The sequence below is a fragment of the Cyprinodon variegatus genome, unplaced genomic scaffold (assembly GCF_000732505.1).
Source record: "Cyprinodon variegatus isolate N-32 unplaced genomic scaffold, C_variegatus-1.0 Scaffold1434, whole genome shotgun sequence".
In the NCBI taxonomy this organism is placed as follows: Eukaryota; Metazoa; Chordata; class Actinopteri; order Cyprinodontiformes; family Cyprinodontidae; genus Cyprinodon; species Cyprinodon variegatus.
The window spans coordinates 9,878-37,408 of NW_015151887.1; the positions used below are offsets into that span (position 1 = coordinate 9,878).

General features: G+C 38.5%; 1 protein-coding gene across 16 annotated transcripts; it reads right to left on the minus strand.

The window, feature by feature from the left end:
- Nucleotides 1–864: 864 nt before the first annotated feature.
- On the minus strand, nt 865–27,531 carry tpd52l2 (tumor protein D52-like 2). Of its 16 annotated transcripts, none has more exons than XM_015403048.1 (10): nt 27,314–27,531; nt 17,702–17,859; nt 16,848–16,996; nt 15,326–15,385; nt 7,791–7,838; nt 4,676–4,777; nt 3,649–3,675; nt 3,342–3,383; nt 2,594–2,642; nt 865–1,963 (listed from the first exon to the last, which is right to left on the minus strand). In XM_015403048.1, the coding sequence occupies exons 1-10, from the start codon at nt 27,330–27,332 to the stop codon at nt 1,877–1,879; spliced, it is 741 nt and encodes a 246-aa protein (XP_015258534.1). In that variant the 5' UTR covers nt 27,333–27,531; the 3' UTR covers nt 865–1,876. The 16 variants fall into 16 exon arrangements, with proteins under 16 accessions (XP_015258534.1, XP_015258533.1, XP_015258539.1 ...); XM_015403047.1 differs by having other exon boundaries at nt 3,342–3,386; XM_015403053.1 differs by lacking the exon at nt 15,326–15,385.

Consider the following 27,531-nt stretch of genomic DNA (forward strand, 5'->3'; position numbering starts at 1 on the left):
ACATCCATCTTGTTTTGGCCATCTCCAAAAAATAAAAACAATTAATGTAAATTATTTTAAACCAGTGAGGAAAAAATAGGAAATTTTTTAAACTAAACCACATTTCTTTCTCTTAGGAGTGAATCCTTAAACGACTTGAGATGAACATTTCTTGCGATGTGCGAAGGCATCCCTTTTTGGCAAAGGAAAACTTATGTGAGATGAAGATGTGTTCTGTAACATATTTAAATAATGGCAACTTGTTGATGGCATAAGAACCGTACAAAATCTCAAAAAAAAGAGGGAAACTTTTCTATTCTACAGGAACATATCTACTAACAAATAGTGAACAGAAACACAAATTAAACAAAACACACACATATGATGCAGTAATGCAGTTTGATGACAAGTTGGACTTTTTAAACTTTTGATCTGGAGCTTTAAAAAGTCCCGCTCTGAGCTTTAGAGATTTGGAGAATTTTCCTGCTTATAATGCCTTAAATGAAGGAAAATAATAATAATAATAAAAAAGAAGAGAAATGAAACAGGAGATCAACTGCGGTGTGGAAGAGCCAACTAAATATGAGAAAACCTCAAAGTTATTCCATCATGTTTGTCAAGATGAAAAAAAAAATAAAATGCAGAGCTTCCTTCTTTTATTTTGAAAGAAAAAGCCTCTCAGGCCCAAAAAAAAAGGGGGATTTTATGCAGTTTGGCATCATGCAGCCAGTGAGTTTAGTTTGTGTGTTAAAAGCAGCAAAATGCGTGTACATTCAGATACTTGTTGGCAAAAGTGTCGCCTATGGCAGCGGGAGATCATCTCTGTCCCCAAATGAACGCGGAACTTTATAAAAAAGGGAAGAAAACATCAAAGTTTCCTTCTTCTTTGAGCTAAATTTGAGCAGGTGAGCCTGTTAACGTAAGGCGCCGACATTCACCAGGTATCGTACGCAACAAAGCCCCGCCTCCCACAGAACCATGGCCGGAAAGCACAGATTAGGCGGCTTTAAATCTACACTACTGAAAGAAAATGCTGCAAATTAAACCCAGTTTGATCGGATCTAGAGCTGCTTTGGTTTAATTAGTGTCACCAACTCATTCCTGGCTGAAAAAACTGACCCATTAGTGTTTGTTTTTTTCCACACTGACTTTTTCTAACCCACCAAACCCTGATAACTACCACCGATATATTGTAGTCTTATATATTTATACTTATTGATAAAAATTATGTAAAAACGTTTTGCAAAGCAGTGTAAAATAGTTTATAATACAAAATGGGTGCAGTTTTTTACAACTTGGGTGCTTTTTTTTTTCCTTTTCCTGTGGCTGTTTGCAGGGTTTCTACGATGAAGCAAACATGCAGATATCTAAGATGTCCTTAATAACGGCGAAGCAAAGTCTGCGTCTAAAGAGTGGAGGAACAAACTGGGTGCGAGTGTGACAGGTGAGGAAACAGTGGTGATAGTAACAGTTGCTCACAGTGTGGGTGGAAGCTAAACTGGTTTTTAACTGGCACCCGAATCCACCCTGATGCTCGGTGAGCCTCAGAGACGTCGGCTATTAAACTACAAGGGAAAATAAAAAACAAAATGACATGAAAACCTCAACATCTTTTAGGTTTTTCCTTCTTAAAACGGTGTTGAGGACTGATGATAGGAAAGGCAAATTATTCCGGTTTGAACAATCTTTGAAGAGTGAGGAAGAGAACCAAAGGTGGAGGAAGCAGCAGTGATGGGACAGTCGACTCATCAGCCTGCCTGCTGTGGTGCGTTTACAGATCGTAGGACAATACGCAGAGTGTTGCTGAAGGGTCAGAGGTCCGGGCTCGATAACAGTACAGTCTGAGGTCGTGAGGAAGATGGCAGCAAGGGGGAGGAGGAGGCGGCGTGTTGTGCGCTCAGAACGGCGGGTTGTCCTGAGTTGGGGTGGTGTCGGTGGGGGAGCTGACGGCGTCTCCGTTCCCTCTGGGTCCGACAACCTTATGCTGAACAGGGTGGAGGGGAAAGAGGAAGATGAAAACAGAGGAAACAGAAGAGTGTCAATGATGGTTGTGGTTCACTGACTCAACAGTTTCTGCTTCCTGTTTACGGTGACGTCGAGGATCTGGTGTCCTCTGATGGGGTCTAACTATAGCCGCTGATATGAGGCCGGCTTGATCAGGAAACTATTTCAGTAAAGTACGCATCCAGACAGGAAGCAGCTCCAAGAACTCACAAGGATTAAGTCTCTAATAGACACTTTTAGATATTTCAGTTCTGCTCAGTTATTCAGATTTTCTGCAGAGTCATAGAACTTCACAGTTTAGATTATTGTGCAAAGTGAGGAGTTAACCGCAGGAGCTTTAGTGGCTTTGAAAACTTTATATTTTAAATACATTATAGAAACTAATTTATCCGGTCACCAGCTAAGCTGATAAAAGACAGGATGGTCTAACGGTCTCCATTAGTCTGGATTTGGTCCAGAAGGTCAGAGTGAGAAAAGAAGCAATGAAAAAAGGAAGCTTAACGCTGGATAATTTCCAGCTAATAAATCATTTCTATTTGCCAGAAATCCTGAATAACCTCTGAACCGTTTAGCATTCAAGGATTTTCTCAGACAAACCGAGTTTTCTCACCTTCAGGTTTCCCACTTTGTCCTCAAATGACTTGAAGGTTGGAGAGTTTCTATAGAGCAGAAACGTGAAGTCAGTTAATCAGAAATATCAAATTACTCAGCTAAAATATACTGAGAAAAAATATGAAATCCAAAGATAAAACATTTATTGTCAAGATTAAATTGTTTTATAGGAATTTCTTTAAAATAAAAATAAAAAGTATGGGTATACAAAAACCTTAATTTTAACAGTGTATTCTAATCTAGAAAATAGGCGTTGGACATCCAAACATTAAAAAGTCAGACATAAGTTTTGGTAAATTACATGAGGATAAATAATAAATAACTCATCCAATTTAATTAATACTTATAACAATAAGCAGATATTGGGAAAAAAACCAAAACAAAAACAAAAACAACAACAACAAAAAAAACAGAAAATGTATTTAAAAAGATTAAGATACAATATGTAATTTTATTGTTACACATTTCCAAATAACTATTTATAAATAACAAAATATATAAATATATACATATAAATATAATATTTATATGTATATAAAACATTAATGAAATAAAACTGGAACAGAATATCAAAAAGAGCATCATTATAAACCAAATCTATTAATTTAAAATATAAATAAGACTGAGAAAATCTAATTTAAAAATAGGAAATGAAGTAAAAGAAACATTTTAACAAAAGGATGCCATCAAACTAACAGAGACCATTAGGATCTATTGGCTACAGGATGAACTCTGTGATACTTTACCTCATGGCAGGCATACTTATGGAGTGGCGAATGGAATAGTTGCTACTTTGCAAGCATTAAAGAGAGGAGAGAGTGCAAGTGTTATACAGCAAGCAAAGGGTGAGACAGAGATTCACATTTAAAGCCTGCATCTAAGTAGGTTTTATTGATTAAAAGTGTAGATCTGATGCTTTGTAGCATTAGTTTGGCTTCATCTATGGCTTTCTAAAAGCTCAACTCAGAATACTTTCATTTAAACTTGCATGTCTTCATCATCCTGATGAGTTTCAGGATGACTGACCATGTAAAGTTGATGTATTAGTCTTACCTAAAGGAATTAGAGAAAGGCAGAGCTCTGATCAAACCGCGGCAGCAAATAAAAACAAGAGGACAAAGTAAGGCAAAGGGACAAACGGAAACAAACAGGCGGAGAGGACGGTGCAGGGTGAAAAACCAACGTTATCAGATGGGATCAGAAACACAGGATGCAGATAAGAGAGCAGAATCTGTTTGCTGTGGAACCAGTGTCACCGGCAGCGTAATGCCATTCCTTTTCTGAACATGGAGGCACGTACTGTACAAGAAGCCACAATGACACAGGAACTACAACAATTCTGAAAGACAAAGGAGCCAAAAATACAAACAAAAATGATCCAAGCTCAATTATTTTAAGTTAATGGTAAACATTCATTATCAAGCCTGAATCCAATGGATCAAATTTAGTCATAGTGTAGCTTCAGCTTGATTCATCTTCATTTAAACAATATTTAAATATGGGGGAAAAAAAGGAAAGAAAGCTGGACCTTCTAGCTCATTTATGTATTCAGAAGAAAGGTGAAAACACAACCAGCTTTAAAGACACGGAGCCGAGGTTAAAGCTTGGGCTTTCTTCCGATATGGAAATACACTGCTGGTGCTAAAAACTAAATATTTCTCCTAAAGCCGTGCAGTTGGCAATAATCTGACACTTAAACTGTCTAAGAACAGACGTTCGTGCAGAACACCTAACATCTACAATGGTAGCAGACATGCAGGCATGCAGCAGGTTTTCTACTACAGTAACTACTAAAGCAAAGAAACAGATTAAAGGTCTGTTATGATAAATCTGCAAGGAAAAGAACAAATGAGCCGTCTGTAACAGAAAGCTTTGTGTTTACCGCTTAAAATTAAATAGATATATCAATATCCTCATGGTTCAACATGAACAGGTCTTTGAATAGTTGGTTTGTTCTGTGCAGTAACTGAGTCAACCTTTATGTTGCTCAGACTGAACAGAGCCGTACAGAACGTCTCTACAAGCTCTTCTCGTTTGTTCTTGTCTGCAGGTAATGTTGTTGGCCATTTTCACTCCGTACCTCATGTCGCCCAACCTCCTGCTGATGGCTGTGCCCAGCGTGCTGAGAGCTGCGGTCGTCTTCTGCCCCGCCTCAGAGAGAGTCTCCTGGGTTTTCTTGTATCTGCAGGGAGGGAAGCAGGGATGAGTAAATGAGAACATGAAGGAGAAGGGATGATGGAAGAGACAGAAAAGAGGATTTTTATCACCATATGGAGGCGTGAAGAAAAGGCAAATGAGTTAAAAGGGTGAAAGAAGGGTTAGCCGAAAATAAGAAGGCAACCAAGATCCAAAAGGTTAATAAACTAGAAGATGAGATTCTTTTTCTCTTCTATCTGAAAGCTAAAACAGGTGTTAGGAGTTTCTGGCAGGACTCCATCTGTGAGTAAAGCAGGGTTAGGGTTAGGTTAACCTTACAATAATGTGGGATTCGTCTCATGCAATAGGACCTAAAACCATTTTTTATCACTACGATTCAAACTGAGGATAAACAGTAAGTCTTTGATCATCGCCTCAGATCCTGCTGAACATCAGAGGTGGAACGGTTCACAAAATCCACGGTTCGGTTCACGGTTTCGTGGTCACGGTTTTCGGTTCGGTATGTTGATTGTTAGCCTGACATGTTGGTCGTTTTGCTGTTAGCTTAAACAAAACGTGTTGCACAATGCTTGCACACTGTTGCACTTTTATCCACAGCTTTCTTTCCGCCGTCATCGTAGGTCACTCTAAATGCAAAGTGGTCCCATACAGCAGACCTATAAAGTGCTGCTGGCGCGTCTTTCAACTCCTGTTCTTTCCCACTCGCCATACCCACACAATTCTCCACAACAACTGATTTTTTTTCTGCTACACCCGGCTACGCTGCTTCGCTCCTTCTTCTTTTTGTTTACTACTGGTGGTTGGCTTTGGTCGCAGTACCGCCACCTTCTGCTGTGGAGTGTAAACGCTTCGCCTATGAGAAAAAGGAGCAGCGCATGAACCGAAGGCAACACACGCGAACCGAACCGAGACCGTCGAACCGAACGGTTCGGACGGTTTTCATAAACCGTTCCATCCCTACTGAACATGAACCTGTTCTTACGTCTCCAAAGACACATCTACAAGCAGCAGGACGCCAACCAGATAAGAGCCAAAATAAAGGGAATTAAGGAGAATTATCAGGTAGATTTTCATGGATTCATCTGAAATATTTAAAATAGAAGGAACCTTCTTGGTTCAAGGACATGGGGACAAAAAGGGAGAAGAACGGGGAACCTGAATGAGGGTCTGGATGGTTAGGAAGGAGGAACATTTTGAAACTAGTGCTGCACATCATCAGGGAAATAAAAAACTGTTACACTGTTGCTAATAAATTATGAATAATCCTCATATTTCTGACTCCTTTCCAGTTACTATAAAGACACCAGTGTTGAACATTAGGATCGATTACATGTCTTCATCCAGCTGACTAAACATGTTATTAATATACAGGGTGTTAATGCATGACACCAATATAGTATCCTAGCGAATATTGGAGCAACCTTCGATGTTTCCACACACACAATGAATGCTGCAAGTTCCGTGATGAAGACGCCACATCATTCTGTTTCTATGCACCAGTATCCAACCTAAATCTTTTTACCAAACTCAAAACAAAGCTCACTGATGAGATTATTGTATAATCATAAAAAAGTGGGAGATTTTAGTTCGGAAGAATCAATAAGCTCTAAAAACCTCATTGGTATTTGACCTGCTGACCCCACAATGAAGCCAAACAAGAGAATGGGGATGATTTCTACCGCTGCTGTTTTAGCAGTTAGTCCCAAACTCTCACATACGCAGTAATAATAACCCATTAGTTAGAGAAACTGGACAAGACATGTAAAAGTTAAGACTGGAAGATACATGTAAAAGCATCATAATTATTTAACATTCATTGCAATTGGTATCGAGATTAGAGCCATCTCTACAGCAGGGCAGGAAAGAAAATGCATTTATGATGCTTCGACAAAAACGGTTCTTTAAATCTTTCATCCCGTCAGTCCTTCACATCTGAAGCATTATTAAAAAAAAAATGACCTCATTAATTAGATTAATATAATTATCCAAACCAACCCAGTCATCCTGGAAAGTAATCCTGATGACAGGCTGTTAGAGATAACAGTTGGAAGAGCTCAGTTTCTTGTTCCCCAACAGTTTGAAAGAGGAGTAATGAATAAAATCATTGTATACCTTCTTATTTACTCAGGTTGTATGTATCCTATAATAAACATTTGGAATAAAATAGAAGAAAATAAACACCGAAATGTTGATAAATCTTTTTACTGCACTGTAGATCTGGTTAAAAAGAAGATGCGTTTATTTCTGAAGCAAAATTCAGGCAGGCTGACTCAGCAGTTAACATTCAGGACGTACAAAAAGACAAAGTACAAAACCATTAAGCATAGACTATAAAAAAAAACCTAAAAAAACTTTAAATGTTTAAAAACTTTGACGGCAAAAAATAAAAAAAAAAGATGAGAAGAAAGCCTCAAATCTTCCACCAGTAATGCAGAAAACAAAAGCTAAACCATGTCCACAGCAGGTTACCGTCCGAAACAGAAAAAATAAAATCCCTCCTCTGATTCAGAAGACTTATTTGGACCAGAAATAAACTTGTTTTTCTTTTTCTGAAAGCTATAGGATTACTTTGGAGGAGTTGTACTGAAAGTCTTTCCTCTTATAATCAAGTTGTTTCTTTCCTATTAAGCAAAAATAACAGCTGAATTTGGGCAGCTGGGCTTCCTCCAGTATAAAACCTGAAGTTGGGATATAGTCCAGGATGTATCCTGCTATGTGTTGTGTTTAAATCCCTAAAGCTGAGCTCCATCATCAGTGGCTCAGAGACCTTCAGCTTCCTGCCTAACTGATGTTCAACAAAGGAAACAGCCTTTAATCCACAAAAGCAGCAGCTAAGCAGCAAGTTTCATCACATCAGTTATTTAGAATCCAATATCCCCTAAACATAGCCTTCAACACCGAATATGAACAGAATACAAAGCATGGACAGGAAGAAGGTGACGGCAAAAGCTCCCAAATAAAACAAAAAGAAACCTTAACTCATCTACAAGCCAAACAAAAACAAAACAAAACAAACAAAAAAAAAAGGATCAACTCACGCTTCAGAGTGGGCAATGTCATCCAAAGTGGCTGAGGCAGACAGATATCTGAAGACACAACAGCGGGATAATGACACAGAGGAAGAGATACAGACAGTCACAATACAGCAGTCTTTAACTGGTCCTAAACCTGTCCCAGTCTGGGAGACGCACTCTGATACTGGGCTGAAGGAAAGAGGGGGACAGCTGAAAGGGTTTGATTTGAGCAAGTGAGAATGTAGAACATTTCATTACATCAGAGAGAAACAGAACTGTCATTAACAAAAAGAAAAACATGCAGCTTATATTTCTATATAGTTTAGATTTCTAGATAAAAAAAAAGAAAAAAAAAGAGAGCAAAGTCTCCAACTTTTATTTATTCCTGTGTGCGTGTCAATTATCGTGCCCTTCATAGAGGACTGGTGTTGAATGTTTCCTCTTGAGGCCATCAAGGTTTTATGGGCATCCAGCTGCATTACTCCCATTATTTAAAAAATATAGCTTCAATATCATTTTCAGAAACTGCTAAACAAATACCAAAGGTTTCAGGTTTCTTTTTACAACATCATACAACCAGAAATCATAAAGACTGCAAGGATATATTAAAAATAAAGGCAAAAAAAACATTACTAGAATAAACACTAGAGCTTTAGCCAGAGGAGACTGCAATGTTCAGCGGCGTAGGACCAAATTTGGCCAAATGGTTGCATCCATCAGGAGCACAGTTATGGAACACACTACCAGCTCATATTAGGGGCTGTGTAACCTACATACGTTTTAAATTCTCCTTGAAACATTGGTTGAAAACTAACCAGACATGTGTTCACAGGTAAATTGATCTGTTTCCATGGGCCTGTTAACCTCATTTTATTGTTAACCTAATTTTATTGTGATTTTATGTTATTGGCATCTTATCCGTTTGTGTCCACTCTGTTCTCTTCTGTAGTGTCTTGTTTAATGTTCACTGTTTTTACCTGCCTTAGGACAGCGGATGCAAATTAGCTGTTGTGCTAATTCTGGCATATTTACATTCATGCTTTATGCTGACATGTTGATGAATGTGCATTGTCCCAATTCAAATAAATAAAATAATAATAAATAAAAATAAGACCACTATTAGGGGTGAGATTAGAGATTAAAAACAAGTACTATAAATGTCCATTAGAAGATATTGATCATTCCGGGGACAAATTCAGTCAAAATCTATTCGCTTCAAAACATCCTAGCTATTATATGCTACAGTTTTTTCTTGTTTTTTTTCACTGAAAAATTAAAATCCAGTTAAAGACACCATCATAAAAATAAAGCGCAAGTAGTTTTTTCCCCCGAAATATCCCAAAGTGGCACTTACAGCATAGCGACGGCATTGTAACCATTAAAAGAAAGAACATTAAGGATAAAGAATTGCTGAAAATGCACAAAAAATAGAAAAATAAACTTACTGCAGATCAAATAGCTTTTCTACGAAAGAGAATAAGGGCCACTGAAAAAAAAAGTTTACTGATTTTAAAATTTAATTTCAATTTAGTTTTGGAAAAAAGTCAGAATTCTGACTTTAATCTCAGAATTCTGACAGATAACAAACATGTTAGCATCAAGCCATAGCCATGTCTGTTTTAGACACTAGCTCTCTTGCTTTAATGACCTTCTGCTCCTCCATTAATGAGGGGACCCCTCGGGCACGTAAAAAGTTGTCTAATTCCGTCATTTTCCACCAGTGTGTCACTGGCCACCTCAAGCAACTCACATCTATGTCAGTGAAGCTAAGTGCTCCCACATCTCTTCCTTCATGGTGTCCATCTACAGTAAAATCCAAAATTCTGAGGAAAAAAGTAAGAATTCTGAGAAAAAAGTCAAAATTCTGAGAAAAAAGTCAAAATTCTGAGATTAAAGTCAGAATTCTGAATTTTTTCCTATACTAAATTGAAATACATTTTTAAAATCAGTAGACTTTTTTTCTTTTTCCAGTGGCCCTAATCCTCTTCCGTACTTTTCCCTCTTATTTTATGGATTTTTTTCTTAAATCAATATTATGACCTATAACTCAACTTAACTCAAACTTTAATTATAAAGCACATTCAAAACAACCGGAGGTGACCAAAGTGCTGTACAGGAATCACAGTTAAGGAACATAAGATAAAAACTGAAGACTAAAATACATAAACAATTAAAATACATTTTAGAATAAAATAAAATAAAAAAAAAATTTGCCAAATGTCCACTTAGACATGATTAAAAGCCAGGAATAAGAAATGTGATTTTAAAGAGGATTTAAAAACCTCAAAGGAGCCTGCTGATCTAATATGCCAAGGCAAGTGATTTATAAGATAAATCAGGTGACCAAAATACAATATAAATCTAAATTATACTGTGATTTAAATGCCCATGCATTATGTATAATAATAAACATTTTTAATGAAATGAAATGTCAAATTCTTGCGTCAAAAATCTAACTAAACCACTTTTTAATGGAAAGTCTTAGTCTCAACGGATCCCAACTTTACATAAAAGTTCTGTCCTTTCTAAAATGAACTTACTGTTCAGATGGACACTGGACTACCAATAAATACGGAGATTAGAAAACACAAAGCTTTGGAATAAAACTGCTGTGTAATCGAGTTTTGATCTAAAACTAGTCAATAGATTTGTTTGTTCTTCCTGCAAAGGATCGACTTCCCTCTAAGTCTAAACTCCTTCTGTCTTCAGATAACTGTCTTTTGATGGCGCAATAAATAAATGAGCTGCATGAGCAGCTCCACGTTTCAGGAAGACGGGAGGACAAAGATAACGAGCATAAGCGATGCAGAACAGCTGAAAATGTTTTAAGATGGAAAAAAAAAAATCCTCCCACAGATAATACAAAACGCTCCAACGCTTAATGCTTTAGCAGATCAAAGCAACGAATGACTCGGCTCATTAGCGAGGAGAGAGAAAAGTAGGCCAAACACACCATTCGCTGCCTCGGTTATGTTTGCTTCAAAACGCAAAAAAATAAAAACGAGAACAAAAACTTGAGGTCCAGCCTCAAGTTGTTTTAGACTCATCAAAACCCTAAACCAGCAGAGAATATTAGCAGCAACGTTTGTCAAGAGAAGAGTAATGATGATGCAGATTTCCTGCAAAAAATTTTCAGAGAAACTGAAAAAGAAACCTGAAAGAGTCTGGATAAAACCGACTCTGATTTAGGGCTGGGCGATATGGCAAAAATAAAATACCACGATTTTTTGATTATATTATTGTGATCTCGATTTTATCACGATTTTTTTAGATACGACCAACATAACTTCGATTACATGCAAAGAAGAGTAAAATTAAATAAATGAACAAGTTTATTAAAATTAGAGAATCAAAGCAGTGCTAACAAACTTTTTTTTTTTTTTATTTCTATATTGTAAACACACCAAAGAGTATAAAAATGCAATAACTCCTGAGTAAAACAATTACAAATTAGTTACATTTTTCAAGTAACTACAGTCAAAATAAATAAAAAATTCTAACTGTATCTTAGTGCAGTTTTATTACTTTAAAATCTTGACTGGTCTAATAAAGTAGAAGAAAATAGAAAGCACACAGAAACTAAGTTGAGTTAAAAAAAAAAATATTACATTAAACGATAGATTTGTATAATTTCTAAAGTCTTTAGAAACAAAAACTATTATGGAACTGCAAATATAGTGCAAGTCAAGATGTAATCTGTGCAATCTATGATGATATGATCAGGAAAATAGGCTGTCTGCAGTGTTGCATTACATAGCTCCCAGTTGCTGATGGAATGTATGGTTAAGCTCACATACAGCTCTGACGTGCGGCTGAACCAGAGGTCGATTGAGTTGGCAAATCTTTAACTGATTTTTAAACTAACGGACGAACGTCAAACCCTCGGATTATATTCTAGCTGTAAAGGTTTTTTTTTGGTTGCATGTAAATGTGGTCAGTGGCAGAAATACAGCAGAACTGCAGTTCTGTGGAGCCTGATAAAACGGTCTCTTAATAATGACAAATCGTCAGAGGTGTAGATCGTAACACGGTCTTAAATCGTCATATCGCCCACCCCTACTCTGATTCTCATTTTTTACTGCAAATTGATATGTGAGGCATTTGCAGCAGAAACAGGAGGGATCGGACATCGGCATCAGACAAGGCTAGACTACGCTGGGACCACTGTCAGCACAATGCAGCTTACAGTACAGCACAGTAACGTCAGACCCAGCGGCTCTGTGCTGGCATTGTCCAAGAGAAAACAATATGAACAGAGGAGGGGAGGACATCTTTAATTAAGGTCTGTAGCTCTACCAGCTGAGGTCTCCATGACCTACACAGCCTACTGGAGAGGAGCTGGATGGCAGAAAGTACAGAGAAAACCTCCCCTCAAAATAAAGCTGACTGGGAGATTCAATCCCATCATTACTAAAACTTTTTTAATAATCATATTTTTATACTTTAACAATCTGTCCAGCTTTGCACAGTCAGAAGAGTTTTATAACCAATATATTTTCTTTGCACCTCCTGACCCCGTCTCTGTGTGGATCATGTGACCCCGTCCTCCTCCTCCGTGTCTCTTCTTGTTTTCCTCTTGTCCCGTTTATTCCCGTCTGAGCGGCCTGTCTGCTCACTGGGAGGGAAGGAGGAGGCGTCGGAGAATGTGTGTCAGAGATAGACATGCTTTCCTGCATTGTCTCTGTGTGTTAAATACTTCCACGCTGCTTACTTCTCCTGTCGTACATTTTTCCTCCCTATCAAACAGATGCAATCCACCATCATTCTGACAGCAAACAAAATAAAGTCCAAGCCAACTTGGTTTCTAAATGCAACAGAAACACTGTTCACCAGCTGCACAGCTGCTAGAGTTGGTGGCTACATGTCGAGTTCTCATCCATCCGGTTTATTGATCAAACCTCTCAGAAGCCATTTAATGGTTTGCCTTCAAATTCAGCCTTTTGAAAACGGTTTTACAGCTCAGCCACAACTAGGGATGGGGATCGTTAATATTTATTGATATCGATACCTTTATCGATACTCCTTATCGATCCGAGTCTTTATCGATACCACTATCGATACTTTTCTGTCATTTGGTCGAAAGACTATGCGACAATATGTTTTTAACAGACAGAAAGGAAGTGGGGAAAAAAAATATTTGAAGAAATGTCTTCTTTTGGTTTAAAAAAATATATACATTTTCACAATTCACAATGGTTAATGTATTGTCTACTGTCACTTTTCATCATGTTTTTAGTGATTAGGAAAATATTTAGCAAATAAATAATTGTATTTTAATAAATGTTGGCATCAGTAGTTTAATTATATATTCTAAAATAATTAGAGCAATATACAACTGTATTACTCATGTTTCTCGCCAAAAACTTCCCTTTTCTTTACGTTACACTTGAACGCATCATGATAACCCAATTGTCGTTTTACTGAGCCAATCTGAACACATCATCACGCAGCACGTCTGAAACTTTATTTACTTTTCAAGCTAACTAGCTTGTATGCTGCCGATTACAACACGGATTTCACAATTACTATTTTTAACTGACCGGACAAGCTACAAAGTCTGTGTGCGCTTACCAGTGGTACTCTGAGTGGATGATGAAGACGGGCCCGACTGTGGTGTGGTGCGGCAGCAGCAGGAGGAGGAGGAGTCTTTTCAACCCGGAGACAGGCGAAGGTACTGCATTTGGCCTTTATTTGATGCACAATACTAATGTGCTTTGGCCATTGAGGTTGTGTTTCCCCCTTTAAAAGAGATGATTTTGCAACATAAGTTGCATTTTGCTTCTTCTTTATCTTTGAGCTTGGTAAAATGAAGCCAAACTTCAGACCTTTTCGTCCGTTCAGCCATCCTCGAATCGCGAGCGAAGTTAAGTGCCAGACTTCACTTGTTTTATTTTTAATATCTGTTTGCTTACAATTTCATTCCAAAACATTGGTGTACATGCTGCAGTGATTGGATTGATTAGATTTAAATGCTGTGACGCGACTCGAGGGACACACAATTATGTTACAGGACCTCCGGGAGGAAAAAAAAAAACGACCAGACTCGATAGTGGTATTAATAAGCCCAAACGTTATTGATTTTCGGGTTTTTAAAAAAGTGGAACCGGGTCCTTGATAGAACCGGGTTTCGATCCCCATCCCTTGCCACAAAAGAGCAGCTGGACGTGTTTTATCAAGATCAAGAGATGCAACCCTGTCCTCCAGTTTGACTCTGTGATAAAAGACAAAGGATTCTCTTCTTACAGATGAACGCTGTCAGCATGAACAGCCTCCAGTCACTGAACTCTGGACAGATCTATGAGGAGACAACCAGAGACAAGCTCCTCTTTGTGCAGAAATCCCACCAGGGTGAAAAGAAAAGGTGTCACGTCTGACCTGTGTGGAATTTCAAGAAAACTCTGCCTCTAATTCTACAGTTTCTCACACGGTTACAGCTCAATCAGATTAACAGCATTTAAAAAGACTTAAATAGTCAACAAATCTAGTCAGGGATTTATCATTAATGGGATCATATAGACTGTAAAACTCGCTCAGTGCAGGAACAGAGCTAAATTTATATAAATAAACATTTTGCAATTAAGATTAGGAAAAAAAAATGTATCTCCGTTTATAAATACATCAAGAACTCCTTAAATGAAAGGGTTTTAGCTTCAGATTCAAATTCTGTAAAAAGAAAGATCTATTAAGCATCTTTTCTATCTAGTTATTTATCTGCAGCCCTTTTTGGTTGTGAACATGTGAAATTTAATGTTAGGTTGGATGCGATGCTCTGATTAGAGTGTTAACTTCATCTATTTCTCTCCATCCCTGTAGTCATCTCTACCAGGAAGGAATAGGCTACCATAGAAACGGTTTATAAGACAGGGAGGCTTCTTCATCGCAAGATTAGCCAGAGAGGGTCAGGCTGACTTTGGAAGGACTCCGATTGGAGAACAGATTCTCTACCAGAACATCTATTAACAGGTTAGACTAAGAGACGGAGCAGAGGAAAACACCCGGCAGATTTTATTCACAGAGGAAGAGAAGGGGACACATCAGCGGTTCAAGAGGAAGAAACCCTAGCTGATCTCTGAGGAAGCAAAACACTGATTCAGTATAGAATAAAGCCAAACAGCTAGTTTACACGATACCTTCACCACAGGCCTGCAGGTTAGGAAAACGTCTCAAATGCATCAGTTCATTATTAGTAAACTAACCAGTGAGTTATAGGCTACAGGGTCTGTTAATGTTAGGACTGGAAAAAATACATCTCACTTCAGTGCAACAAGTATAACCAAATATCCAAGAAAGTTATTAGAAGTGTAAAAGTGCTGATCCAAACATTACTTCTTTAAAAAGAAACTAAATAAGTAGATGAATGCAAAAACAAAAACAAGTGATCCTGCTGTAACACCAAGTGTTAAGAACCAGCTGCTGCGACGTTAGTCGCTGCCAAGGTTAGAATGTGTGTGTGGAGAATAGCGGGGGGTTACTGAGGGGGAGTCAGAGCGTGAGAGAACAAACAGCAGAAGCCCGGACATCCACCGGTGAGACGAGCAGCAAACAGAGCATGGACTCACAGATCCGAACTGGTAACCCTTTCATTCCACTCGCCCAGTTTCTCTGTGGTTCTCACATAGCTAGAAACAGAAACAGGAGCTGGTTACCCAACCGAGGTCCAGCAGGGCCACAGAGGTAAACCTGCGCTTCTGCAAAGAAACACTTCTGAAACAACCGATCGACACCCAGGATCCATTCAGTTAAGCCTTCAGCTCAGTTTAGCTTAGCTTTACAAGTACATTTAGCTAACATCTAAAAATATAAACATTTCTCCTACAGGAAAACCCATCAGGAGTTTAAAGGTTTTAATTTGATAAAGTAGAGCTCCAAATCCTACAAATCTTATTTATTTTTTCTAGAAATGCCCTTAAAGTCAAGAATTTCAAGTTGCCACTAAGATAGTTGTTATTCTGTAAGCGATGTTAATAGTATTTGCACATGAACTAATCAGATGACCTCATTCATTATTGCTTTGCATCAATAATCAGGAAACATCAGCTTAAAAAAACGCAGCTGAAAGAACCGTCTTCAGGATCAGCAATAACTTCATGATGAGGTTCAGCTGCAAAGAAGAAGACTTCAACAATAATCCAACCAGATCAGATCAGCTCTATTACCAGTGTAGAGCTTACACTGGCAGCAGGTTCATTTTTTCACTTGTTCCATTGGACTTGTTCCTGTTTTTCCTGACATCTACAATCATCTTGTTTTGTTAACAGAGGATCTGATGATTGTTTCCGCCCGCCTGCTCCTGTACTCGGCTACTTCATCTCTGCAGATTCATCCTAATGTTTCTGCAGATGATGTCACCGTTTAAAAAAAAAAAAAAACATGGTGATGGGAATGCTGAGAAAACCGACTACCAGGTTAGACTTGACCCTTCAAGTCTCACAGTCTGAACCTGCTCAATCTGTTTGCTTTTAAAGAAGAGGAAACAAAAGTCCACAATCTGTGATGAACTCCAAGCTCTGTATATAATAAACCATCATTTCCTTCTAAGTGACCCAGAGGGCAGGAAGTGGTCAGCGTTGGTCAGAGTCTGCTCTGGAAGCTGAAGCTGATTAAAGTCTGTCCCAGAAACTCATAACTCAGTAGAAAATCTTAATAACTCCATGACCAGTAAATAAGGATTTCCCTAACCCTTGATCCGCCAATATGAAAACACATCTTACAATAAATAGAATTATATTGTACCATTATACCTTGACAGCTACACAGATTCAAAGAGAACAATTACTACAAACATTAAAGGATTACTAAGAAATTAGTAATTACTCAAAAGTAACACATGTAACAACCTCAAGGCGTTTCTTTTCCAAAGCAGTGACATTTTTATTTGGAAAGGCAATCGGGTTGAAAGGAGAGGTTGATATAATTATCTCTCTGCCAAAGTTTTTTTTTTTTTTTTTTTGTTGCCTTGCCAGTGAACTAATAATAGTATTGCAGCTTGACTTCAGAGGGAATCGAACCTCTGGATTCAGAACCAGAAGTTCTAGTTCTATATATGAGCCTCCAGGGCTGAAGGGGTTAATGCATACGTACGCCTGTGAGGTCTGTACATCTTGCCAGCTCTTGGAGATGTTCTGCTTGAGTTCGTTGAGCGGATTGAGGCCGAGTTTCCTCTTTAGCTCTGAGGCGTGTTTTTCTTTGGCCGACAGAACCAGGCGCAGGGTGTTGATCTCCTCCTCAACCTGAAACATCATCAGAGCTCAAACCAAAATACTCCAGCTGTCACCCACGGAGATAGAGATATATATATATATATATATATATATATATATATATAAAAATATAAAACTGTTAAGTAATCCCATATTTTAGTCAAAAGGCCTTATTAAAAAATAAAAAATAAAAAAAAACACCAAAATATTCAGATCCTTCACATCACATCTCTTTACAGAAGAGGATTAGGGCTACTTAAAAAAAAAAAATTAACAGATTTTTAAAATTTTATTTCAGTTTAACATGGGGAAAAAAGTCTGAATTCTGACTTTAAATCTCAGAATTTTTACTTTTTTCTCAGAATTCTGACTTTTTTCTCAGAATTATGACTTTAATCTCAGAATTGTGGATCTTAATGTAGATGGGCACCATGAAGGAAGAGATGTGGGAGCACTCAGCTTCACTGACAAAGATGCGAGTTGTTTGGGAGGTCTAGTGACACACTGGTGTAAAAAGACGGAATTAGGCAACTTTTAACGTGCCTAACGAGGGGTCCCCTCATTAATGGAGGAGCAGGTCATTAAAACAAGAGAGCTGGTCTCTAAAACAGACATGGCTATGGCTTGATGCTAACAAGAAACCAGAAGGGCTGGTTTAAGAATGAAACGGCTGTTCTATAATCAGGGAAACTGGGTTTGGTACTTTTATTTTAAACATTATACTTTGTCTCTTACCTTTGTTAGCTCTGTGCGGAGCTCCTCGGCTTCTTCCTCCGTCAGGCCGGGTGGAAGAGGGTGAGCCACGTTTCCTGCCGCTCCCTCCACCTGAACATCGGACAGGTTGTCTGAATGATCCATATTGAGACCTTTGTTGGGAGAGTTCAGGTTGATATCTGATAAAGAAAAACAGAAAAACGATGAAGCGGGAAACATGACAAGGGAAGGAAACGGAAAACATAAATAAAAGCTGGAGTTTGTTTGGATGGTTTTTGGCTGCATTCAGGTTTCTTTAGGCAGAAAAGAAGATAAACCAATAGGAATCAGTATCTGTAAGCAGACTATGATGTCTCTTCCACAAAAAGCAGGCTTTATGTCTAAGTTTTTTTTATTTATTTAATCACACATGGATAAAACAATCTAAAGTAAAAAAAAAAAAAAAAAAGGGTTTCTTTTTTACTTCACCTTAAACGACCGACTCCAGAACTCCTGTGGTGCAAAGAAAGGAAGTCTAATATGGCCGGCCTTTCTACAAAACTGAGGACTAATTTTAGCAGCGAAGGCTGAGTCAGAGGAGGCAACGCAGGCAGCAGAACAGGAATGGGGAAAAATATTTACTAATGAATCAAAATAACTTCATGGAACCATATTCTAGGGTTATGGCTGGAAATAAACAAAATATCCAGACGTTATTGCAATATCAATAGATGCTGCAGAAACAACATATCTAACCTCACTGGTAGGCTCTTCCTGCCCTTTATGCTCACATCATATTCTGTTTGGGAAAAATTTTGGCAAATTAATATGAAAGCTTCATGAAACTATCGAAATGATTTTTACAATATTCAGTATTCAAACATGGATTCTAAGAACAGAAATGTCCTTATCCGATATAGATATTAACAGTTGATCCGATCAGATTCTATCGGACTGCATCTGAAATCTCTAAGTATGCTGATAGAAACACTTTGCTTTCAAATGAATGTAACCATCGATTAATAATAATTCTTACAGCCATTGTTTATATCTATTGTTCTCTTTCTGAGAAAAATCATTCGATCCAACATTTTCTAACCTTTAATGCAACAAAATGAGTAAAAGTAGTTAATCCATGCAGATAACCTATCGGACCATATCGGCCTTAGGGAATATTTATCGCTGCAATATATGCATCACATCGGAAACTAAAAGGTTTTATTAGGACATCTCTGTCAAAGAACCACACACTGGATTATGGCTCTAAAACATTACTGGGGCAAAAAAAAAATTGCCATTTTATTAGGGCTGAAACTAACGAAATCGGTTAATATGTTTATACTTTTTTGATTAATAATCGGATAGCCAATGGTTCCTTAAGGAAGATTTTTTACAAAATCAAAGCAGGTGAAACTAAAACTTTTCCACTTGATTGAAAGTCAATGAGTCGATGCAATCAGCTGGTTTTCCTTAGATAGAAAACTTTGAATTATTCTGACTGAATGATCTGGTTGAATCGTCTCTGTAAAGTGCCCTGAGATGACAAGTGTTGTGAATTGGTGCTATATAAATAAACTGAATTAAATTGAATTTAATGGATAGAGCATATTGACGGTCAAAAACATTGTTGTTTCCATCTTAAATGCAAAATATTTATACATTTTTACAACTGTAATATAATTACTGCTCTCTCAGCTAAACACGTGTTACAGTCTCTACACTCCAGTTAACAATTAATCGATTACTAAATTAGTTGATGATTATTCAAATAATCGATTAATTAACACAATTAATTGTTTCAGCCCTAAATTTTATTTCTTTTGAATCTTATTTTTGTCTTCCAGACTTATCCTGACCTGGGAGACATTTGAATCAATTTCTATGTTCCTCCAGAAGAGCGAAAAAAACTGATATTGAATCAGGGGATTCAGGAGGAATCCCATCACTGTGGATCCATAACCTGGTCAGCAAGTAATCAGAAATAATTCATATTATTAAATCGCTGACAAACACACAAAGTTTGATTTGCCTTTTGTTCTAGTGCAAAATAAAAACTGACCCAGACCATTACGCACCATGGCTAATAAGCAAGGTCTCATTTGAAAATAAAACACAGTCCAATGATGACAGGATCAAAATAAAAGGGGGAAAAAAGAATGAACTAGAAATTCTGGAAAAATGGTCAAAAAAAGCCAAACTATACCTTAAAAAAGAACTCTGTAGAAAGTTACTTTATTATATAAAGTGTTAATCAAATAAAGCATTTGATCAAAAAATCATTGGAGACAGATTTCTCAGCTGGTTTGGCAGCAGCAGGTTCTTGAAACAAACGTCCACCAGAGGTTGGCGCAACAGTTGGAGTCGTTACGAAAGAACAAGATTGACTGCAGGTAGCAGGACTCTGCAATCGAGACATCTCCGATGAGCTGTCAGGAGTCTTCAGGCAAACAGTTACTCCACCCGTTAGGTATACTGACCCGTCTGAAGCAATCAGACAAGCTCAGACAAAGAGATCAATGTTTGGGGGGTGGGGGTGATGGGGCTGGGATCCTTGACTTCATAATGTTTTACTAACATTTCTTTTACTGCTTTAAATATAATCTGATGGGTGAAGTTTTGTGACTTTATTTAAAACCTGTGAGCAGGTGATCATTTGTCTGAACTCGTTTGGCAGCAGTCTAACCTGTTTGAGAAACACTGAGGCGTGGAATGTGAGGTCATCCTCCACGCCCAATCAGCACCGACCTTCCCGCTGTTCTACGTTCTAAGCTGCTTCAGATTAACGACACTAATGAACTTCAAACCCACCATCTGTGTTTTATCGTCAGTTTACTTAATGTTAACTTTTGTTCAAACACAAAAATGAAAAAAAAGACAATTTTTCCTTTTCCTAAAAAGTTTAGGAAAAGGAGGACATTTAAACAGAAACGTCACACAGAGACGAGGAAACGGTTCCTGTTAAGGATTTCATTCTAGGTCACACCACTGACCAACAAACGGCAACAAGCGCCTTTGTTTTCTCTGCAAACAAAGCCAGAGGCTTGGCAACGCATCACTGAGTTCATCTGAGGCGCTGCATTGCCACGTCGTTTAGAAACCGCATCATCGCCAACAGGGAAACCCTGCAGCACACAGTGATGCTGAATGAGACGCTCACCGGGGGTCTCACAATCCTTCATTAAGGACTTTTACATTTCTTAAATGTGGGACAAATGTGCATCAACACCATTTCCAAACATTTTACCCTATGACCCGAAAATAACAAACTGACAATCACATAAATATACATGCAATTCCTTCACTTTATATTTACTTATAGAAGTGAATTATAAAACATTTTAAATAAATATCATTTTAAGTTTTATTTAATCAATTAATTCATCATTTTAAACCGATTTTTCATTACATAGAACATAACATTCAACAGTATATTAAATATTTGCATCATGCATTTAAAATAAATCAAAGCTGCATCCAATAATTTTTATAATAGATGTTTGTATTTCAGTCCCCTTTATGTCTCTCATTGTATATTTTGGCCTTAAATACACCTTAGGGATCACATCACAATGATCTGGTGACCCCCTCACATTAGGAACCTTTGCACTAGTGCACACCACACTGAAAACACTGCAGATTTTTTGCTGGGTCCATCAGAGGCAACACAGAAGCGAGGAAAACTGTTAGCAAAAAACATTGTGAGGACAAATCACAGATAAACAGAAATAACTGCAGAGAGGCGGAGCTACAAAGTCATTGGGTGTGTTTGATTTCAGCATCCTCCAAGGACCCAGTCTACCTGGGTAAACCAAATATTACCTCATATCTGACTTAATAACCATCTAAATGAACTATTTTTCATTAATTTCAGACTGAACTATTCACATACTTGTATTATAATTAATCGACACACTGTTCAGCGTCATTTCCCTTTTTTTCTCTGAGCATGGAGAAGCCGGGCTGCTTGGACTCGCAAGGAATCACGGGATAACCAAGGATACGTAGGATATGCCACACCTGTCCTTCAAAATGGACAAAAAAAGGCTGCATTTGTCGGACGAAGATTCTTCCAATCCGAATAGGCCTCAGCGCTGCGCTATGACGCAATCGAACTACGAATCTTCCCCTTGGACGATGCAGCCGCAGTGTTGCATAGCAACAAAGTACAAATGCGTCACTGCTGTACTTAAGTACATTTTGGAGTACTTTATACTTTCCTCGAGTATAAAGTTTTTGGATAAAATTGTACTTTTACTTCACTATATTTACGAACTTAATTGCGTACTTTTACTGTGATACATTTTCAATGTTTAGTTTAGTTACTAGTTACTAAAAAGCGAGAGAGAGAGAAACGCAAGTGTTTTGACCCCACCTACTGATTGACAGCAACAAAGTCGGGACTTGCCTTGGCTTGTTTATCACCACCAATCGGATACACTCGTTTCGCTTCTCCCATTAAAAACAAATCCAGTCTCAAAATCAGCGGCAGACACATGGAAGAGGAGACGGAGACGACAACGACTGCAACAACGTCGAACTGGACTACAGTGGACCCATCAGTCCGCGATGAGAACCCGTGGCCTTATTTAAACACGATGTACTCTACCATGGGTGTTAAAGATTTTTCGGACAACATAAAGTGCCTGTTATGCCCGCCCAAAAACATGGAAATTCTATCTTCCAAAAACACCCCATCTGACTTAAAGAAACACATGGAGGTAGTCAGTATGCACCCCCTGGTCTGCATTTTGCCTGCACTTGGTTGTGTACCATTTTAAAGTGTATAGCACTGATCTTACTTGAAGAAGGAAAACTGAAGGCTTACAAAAAGGTTGTACTGTCCTGTCTAAACTTGGTCTAAATTTCTCCTGCACTTGGTTGTGTATATTATTTCAACTGAAAGTTTACCAAAATATAAAATGTCATTCAAACTGCATTTGCCTTGTTTTAATTTCATTACATTACTTGAGTAGATCTATTTTTACAGTAATTTTCATACTTAAAAGACATTTCGACACTTTAAGACTTCAACTCAAGTAACATTTCAGTCAGTGACTTGGGATTTTACCAAAGTCTTATTTTTTCAGAGGTACATATACTTTTACTTGACTGAGATTTCAGTACTTTATAAAACCATGCAGCCGCTGAATTCCAACACAGCGATAGTTTAACAAAAGAATCAATTGTTGTGTATACAGATCTGGATCAATCTGAATGAAGCTCCTCAGATTAAAAGTCTTCACATGGTAGGGCCCTTCGCTTCTAGGCCTGCTACATCTAGACATAAGAACTCCTTTATCAATCAGACTGGACCTTCATTGGATGATGGACCACACTTCTGCCCCTGCTTGACTAAAGACGACACTACAACCCCCAGATCCAGAAGGAGAAAACCACCCATCTGGGGCTCCTCACTGCTGCTGCACCATTATTTATCTCTTTATAGATTTAAACTCTGTTTATATTCCATTAAAATATTCAAAATCTACTAGAAAAAGACACAGGCAACGATCTAAATCTATATTTGATATTTTAATCTATCGCATTCCTCTGACCAATGCTAAATAACCAGCGGAGGCCATAAATCTGATTACAAACTTGTGTCAAACATCCACAGAACCACTGAGGGAGAAAAGCTCATTTCGACTTGTTAATCGATGGATAATTTTTTAATCGATGTGTAGGAAAAATCTGATACCAGGTTAAAGAAAGAAAATATGAGAATGATAAAGATCGGTCATATTAAAACAATCACTCTGAAGCAGTGGCAAACTTTTGTCCTAATTTTTAAATATCAGAACTTTCTTTTTGGATAGGAATTGTTTCAGTTTCTATAGATTACTATTTTGCCACTGAGCAGAATCTGCCTTTTTTTGCCCTGATCCATAAATCCCTCTAAGTTGTTGATAAATCTTTTCCCTCCCAAGTAGTGAACACAGGATGTGGCTCTGAAAAACACTTTCTGGAATAGAAACTGTCAGGGCCGGAAACATCCGTTTAATTCTGCTTTATTTTTATGGTCGATCTCGGAGAGAAAACAGAACAGACCAGCATCACTATCAGCAGGTCAAAGCTTTAAAAAAACACCCTGATTGGCGGATCTGTTTTTCTGATAGGTTTTCTGAAGTTTCAAACAGAAGTTGTCAATAATCCGTTCTGCTCGCCCCCCACAGCCTCTTCTTCTTTCTAGTGAGACTTTGCAGCGCTGCTATGAGGAGCCAGTAATCAATAATAAAAGGAAATCCATAGCTGTGCAAAAAAAATCAAACCCACTTGATGAAAAGACAATCTTTAAACTTCATTTGAAGAGCTCCTTATGCTAAAGGCACCTTCACAGTGGGACAGGCCTGAAAATGGAGACCCATCAAACTCATTCTTGATAGATTGTTCAAAGCTGTATTCAGTATTCAAGGCGGAAAGTCAAATTTTAGGAAATATGTTAACAAAATGGCAGCTCAGCAACCTTCAGCGTGTTAAATATCAATACAGTCTACAGTAGGGGTGAGAGTATTGGCATGGGTGTCACGATACAATATTATCACTATATTGCAATATCACCATATATCATGATATTTTTCCTGATATCAAAATTAAATGTATAGATAAAAAAGCAACCTCTGTAAATGTTCATCAGATTATTTTGATCTTTTAGTTATTTTGGTATCCATGTTGATTAGGGTTTGTGTCAGTTAACGCCTTCCACTGTGACTGCCTCAACTACAGATATGGCTCCACTGCACTACCAGAATGGCGGTGCAGAGGTAGCCCATTTTCCTTTAGTTTTAGGGAAAAATGTTTTGTTTAAAAAAATCAATATGAGGGATTAAAAATCACGATATATTGACAGAACGATTTTCTTCCCCACTCTTAGTCTACAGCATGAGACACCAATTTAAAAATCAGGGAGGTCCGAATAAAGAAAATCAACAACCAGTAAAGGTCCAGAGACATTTTTAATTATAATCGGTTACTTAAAACAGAATTTAACACTGAAATTAAATGAGTTTTTTATGTATCCATGTTATAAACTGACCTTTTAAATAAAAAAAATAAATAAAATAACAAAACTTTTTTCCATTTTACAACCTAAAGTGTTTTTTTTTTAAGTAGAGAACAATAATCGTTCAGTTTGTTATATAGACAATTTCCTGATTGACAGATTTTATAAAACATCTGAACTGACCATTTATTTTATTTCTGTCTTTTTTATGGCTTAATAAGGGAAGCAAGGCTTTAAAGCTGGTTTGAATGGTGACAAAGCAATTCTAAAGCACATATAAAAGGTGCTATTTTTGATTATGTTCATGGTGGAGAATCCTGCTTCACAGCAGCACGTTACTCAAAATGTGCAGGGTCACCTTTGAGCACGCCATTTCACTTTCTGTCACCAGTTCACCGCAGTTCTTCCAGCAGTCCACACTTTCTTTCACTCTTTCTCATCATCTTCTCCTTCTTTCCCATCGCCCGGCTTGCCACAGGTTTGCCTGCTGTGTCTTAAAGTAGCAGCAGCAGCAACCCTGACCGACACAGCTCATTGGCTAATTGGCATCACATGCAGCCTGGTCCCGGAGGGCTTTACCGTACAAACAGGAGAAGCGGCGCAAGTGAAATTAGACACTGCAGTTTATTTATAAATGTTTTAAATCAGGTTGGGTCCAGATTAGCCAGCAGGTGGGTGCAGATCCAGACCGAGGTCCACTAATCCGTGAGCTCTGGTCTAAAGGGTAAGAATTGTGAATTGCGGAGTCATGTTCCATCTTTGCACGCTCAAAATGCTCTCTGCAACTCATTGCAAGCAAGAGGAATTGTCGCGAGTTTTGTGAATTCACATAGTCCCGAAAACACATCTCGCCAGAGGTCAATAGATGGATTAGCCTCGATACAGAAATGCTTTGCACCGACCACATTCCGAAACAACAGGCCTAAACAAACAGGGCTGCGTTGGTGATACAAGTTGTAGACTCTAATATTCTGTCTGTTTTACCAGGAACAGCTTCTATTTCTTTTCTTGAAAAAAAGAGCAAAAGGACACTATTTGTGCCTTTGTGGTTAGGAAAGATGCATGTCCCGCTGCAGCAAGCAAGGATTTGAAACATCCAGGTAGCCCTCATTGTCTAGACAGAAACAGTGTGGGACACAAACCAAAAACCGGTAGGATACACTATTGCTGACTCAGCAGTAGTCTAGGCAAATCATATGCAGAGGCTACCATCCACCAACTGATGAAAAAAAGGCCACTTCCTAAAAACTCTGCCTTCGGGTGATAAATGTGGCCGGCTAATTCAGTCCTCTAAACCAGAGTCTAGCGCTGAGGCACATTGGTGCAAACATTGTATTTCACTGGGGGAGAGTGGCGACCTAGTGGTTAGGGAATAGAGCTTGGAATCCTGAGGTTCTGAGTTCGAGCCCCACTCCCACAGACTGCCACTCTGGGTCTCTGAGCAAAGACCCTTAACCCCACCCTGCTCCCCAGGCTTCACACAATGGGATGGATTAAATGCAGAGGTAAATTTCCCCAATGTAAGATCAATAAAGTTCAATTATTATTATCTCAATGTTTGGTCTTTTAAAATAATGTGCAGAATAGAAACATGCTGCCACCATTGCAGAGCTTGCTCATACTTGGCAGCAGCATGCAAAAGCATCTGCAGCAAAGAGCGAGAATGAAAGTAGACTGAGCCGACTGGTCCAACGCTGCACGCTCCTTCATTAGGATCATCTGGGATGGATTGGTAAAGCCTCCCATCTGTCCTGATTCAGTGATACCATCAGTACCACAGGGACAAGCTGGTGATGACCTGTGAATCTTCCCAGCGTGTTGAAGCCTCCGTGTCCCAAGTTATTCCAAAGTTCCTCGGATACTAGAACATTGGATCTTTTAGACCTGCGGTCAGAAAACTTTCTATCCAAAAACATGGAGACCCTGTGGCCCCTGATGCAAAAAACGACCTTTCCACACCTGGATTTGATCTGGAAGCTGATTAATAATATCAAATAATTACACAGGGCTCAAAAAATAGAAACACTGACTCTGAAATAAGAGTTTGATGCACCTAGAAATTATTTTTAGAGGATTCCAGCACATCCCTGGAACCCCCTCTTTATGTGGGGCTGTGCAGAAACTTTTGGATCCAGCTGCAGGTCAGCTGGGGTTAATGACACAGCAGAAAGAAAGCTTCCTCCTCCCCAGCACCTGCTCTCAGTTTCATCCTATTATTTATCAGCGAGAGACACAAAAACATTCAGATGTGTTGGAATAAAGGAGACTATTGTTGACTTTTATCGCTGTAATGACTCATTCAAACGCAGAAAGTTCAGTTCGGTGTTTCATCGACAGATGAGCTGCCTGAGCGGATCGGGTCAGCTAAACGAGGTAAAATCAGTGCTAACATCAGTAACCGGATCCTCCTTTCTCTCCACCTGCTGTTACTGCTCCTGTCATGGAGCAGAGGCCCGCGGCTCCTACAAACACCCCCGATAATTAGAATATACATACGTTTAACTTTAAAACAACACGAGGAAACAACAGATGGGTTTATATCACAGCTTTCTCGATTAAAAACAAGCTGCCTTCAATTTGTTTACGTATTATTTTCAGGCAGCCAGAGAGCCGCGGCTAAGTTATGCTAACTTGCCGAATAAGCTAACAATTACCTTGACTGGCTGGGTCCATGACGTTACTGTAACGGAGCCTGTGATTCTCGGATCAATTCGCCTTGAATCGACGGTGGAACAGCGGCTCGGTGTGTGGAAATCTCCCCGAGCTGAGCGACCAACTTCCACGTAGAGAAAGACGTCGATGGGAACTGCCAGCAGACTCAAAACAGCCCCAGCCCACAGCCAGCTCAGCCTTAACAACTTTCTGTGAAGCT

Excerpts from the sequence above, each read along its gene's own strand:
- tpd52l2 (XM_015403047.1), bottom strand. Across the intron at positions 16,997-17,701 it reads TCCGCACAGAGCTAACAAAG|GTTGAGGAGGAGATCAACAC; the intron begins GTAAGAGACAAA and ends ATGATGTTTCAG. Across the intron at positions 2,643-3,341 it reads ATAAGTATGCCTGCCATGAG|AAACTCTCCAACCTTCAAGT; the intron begins GTAAAGTATCAC and ends TCTGCTCTATAG.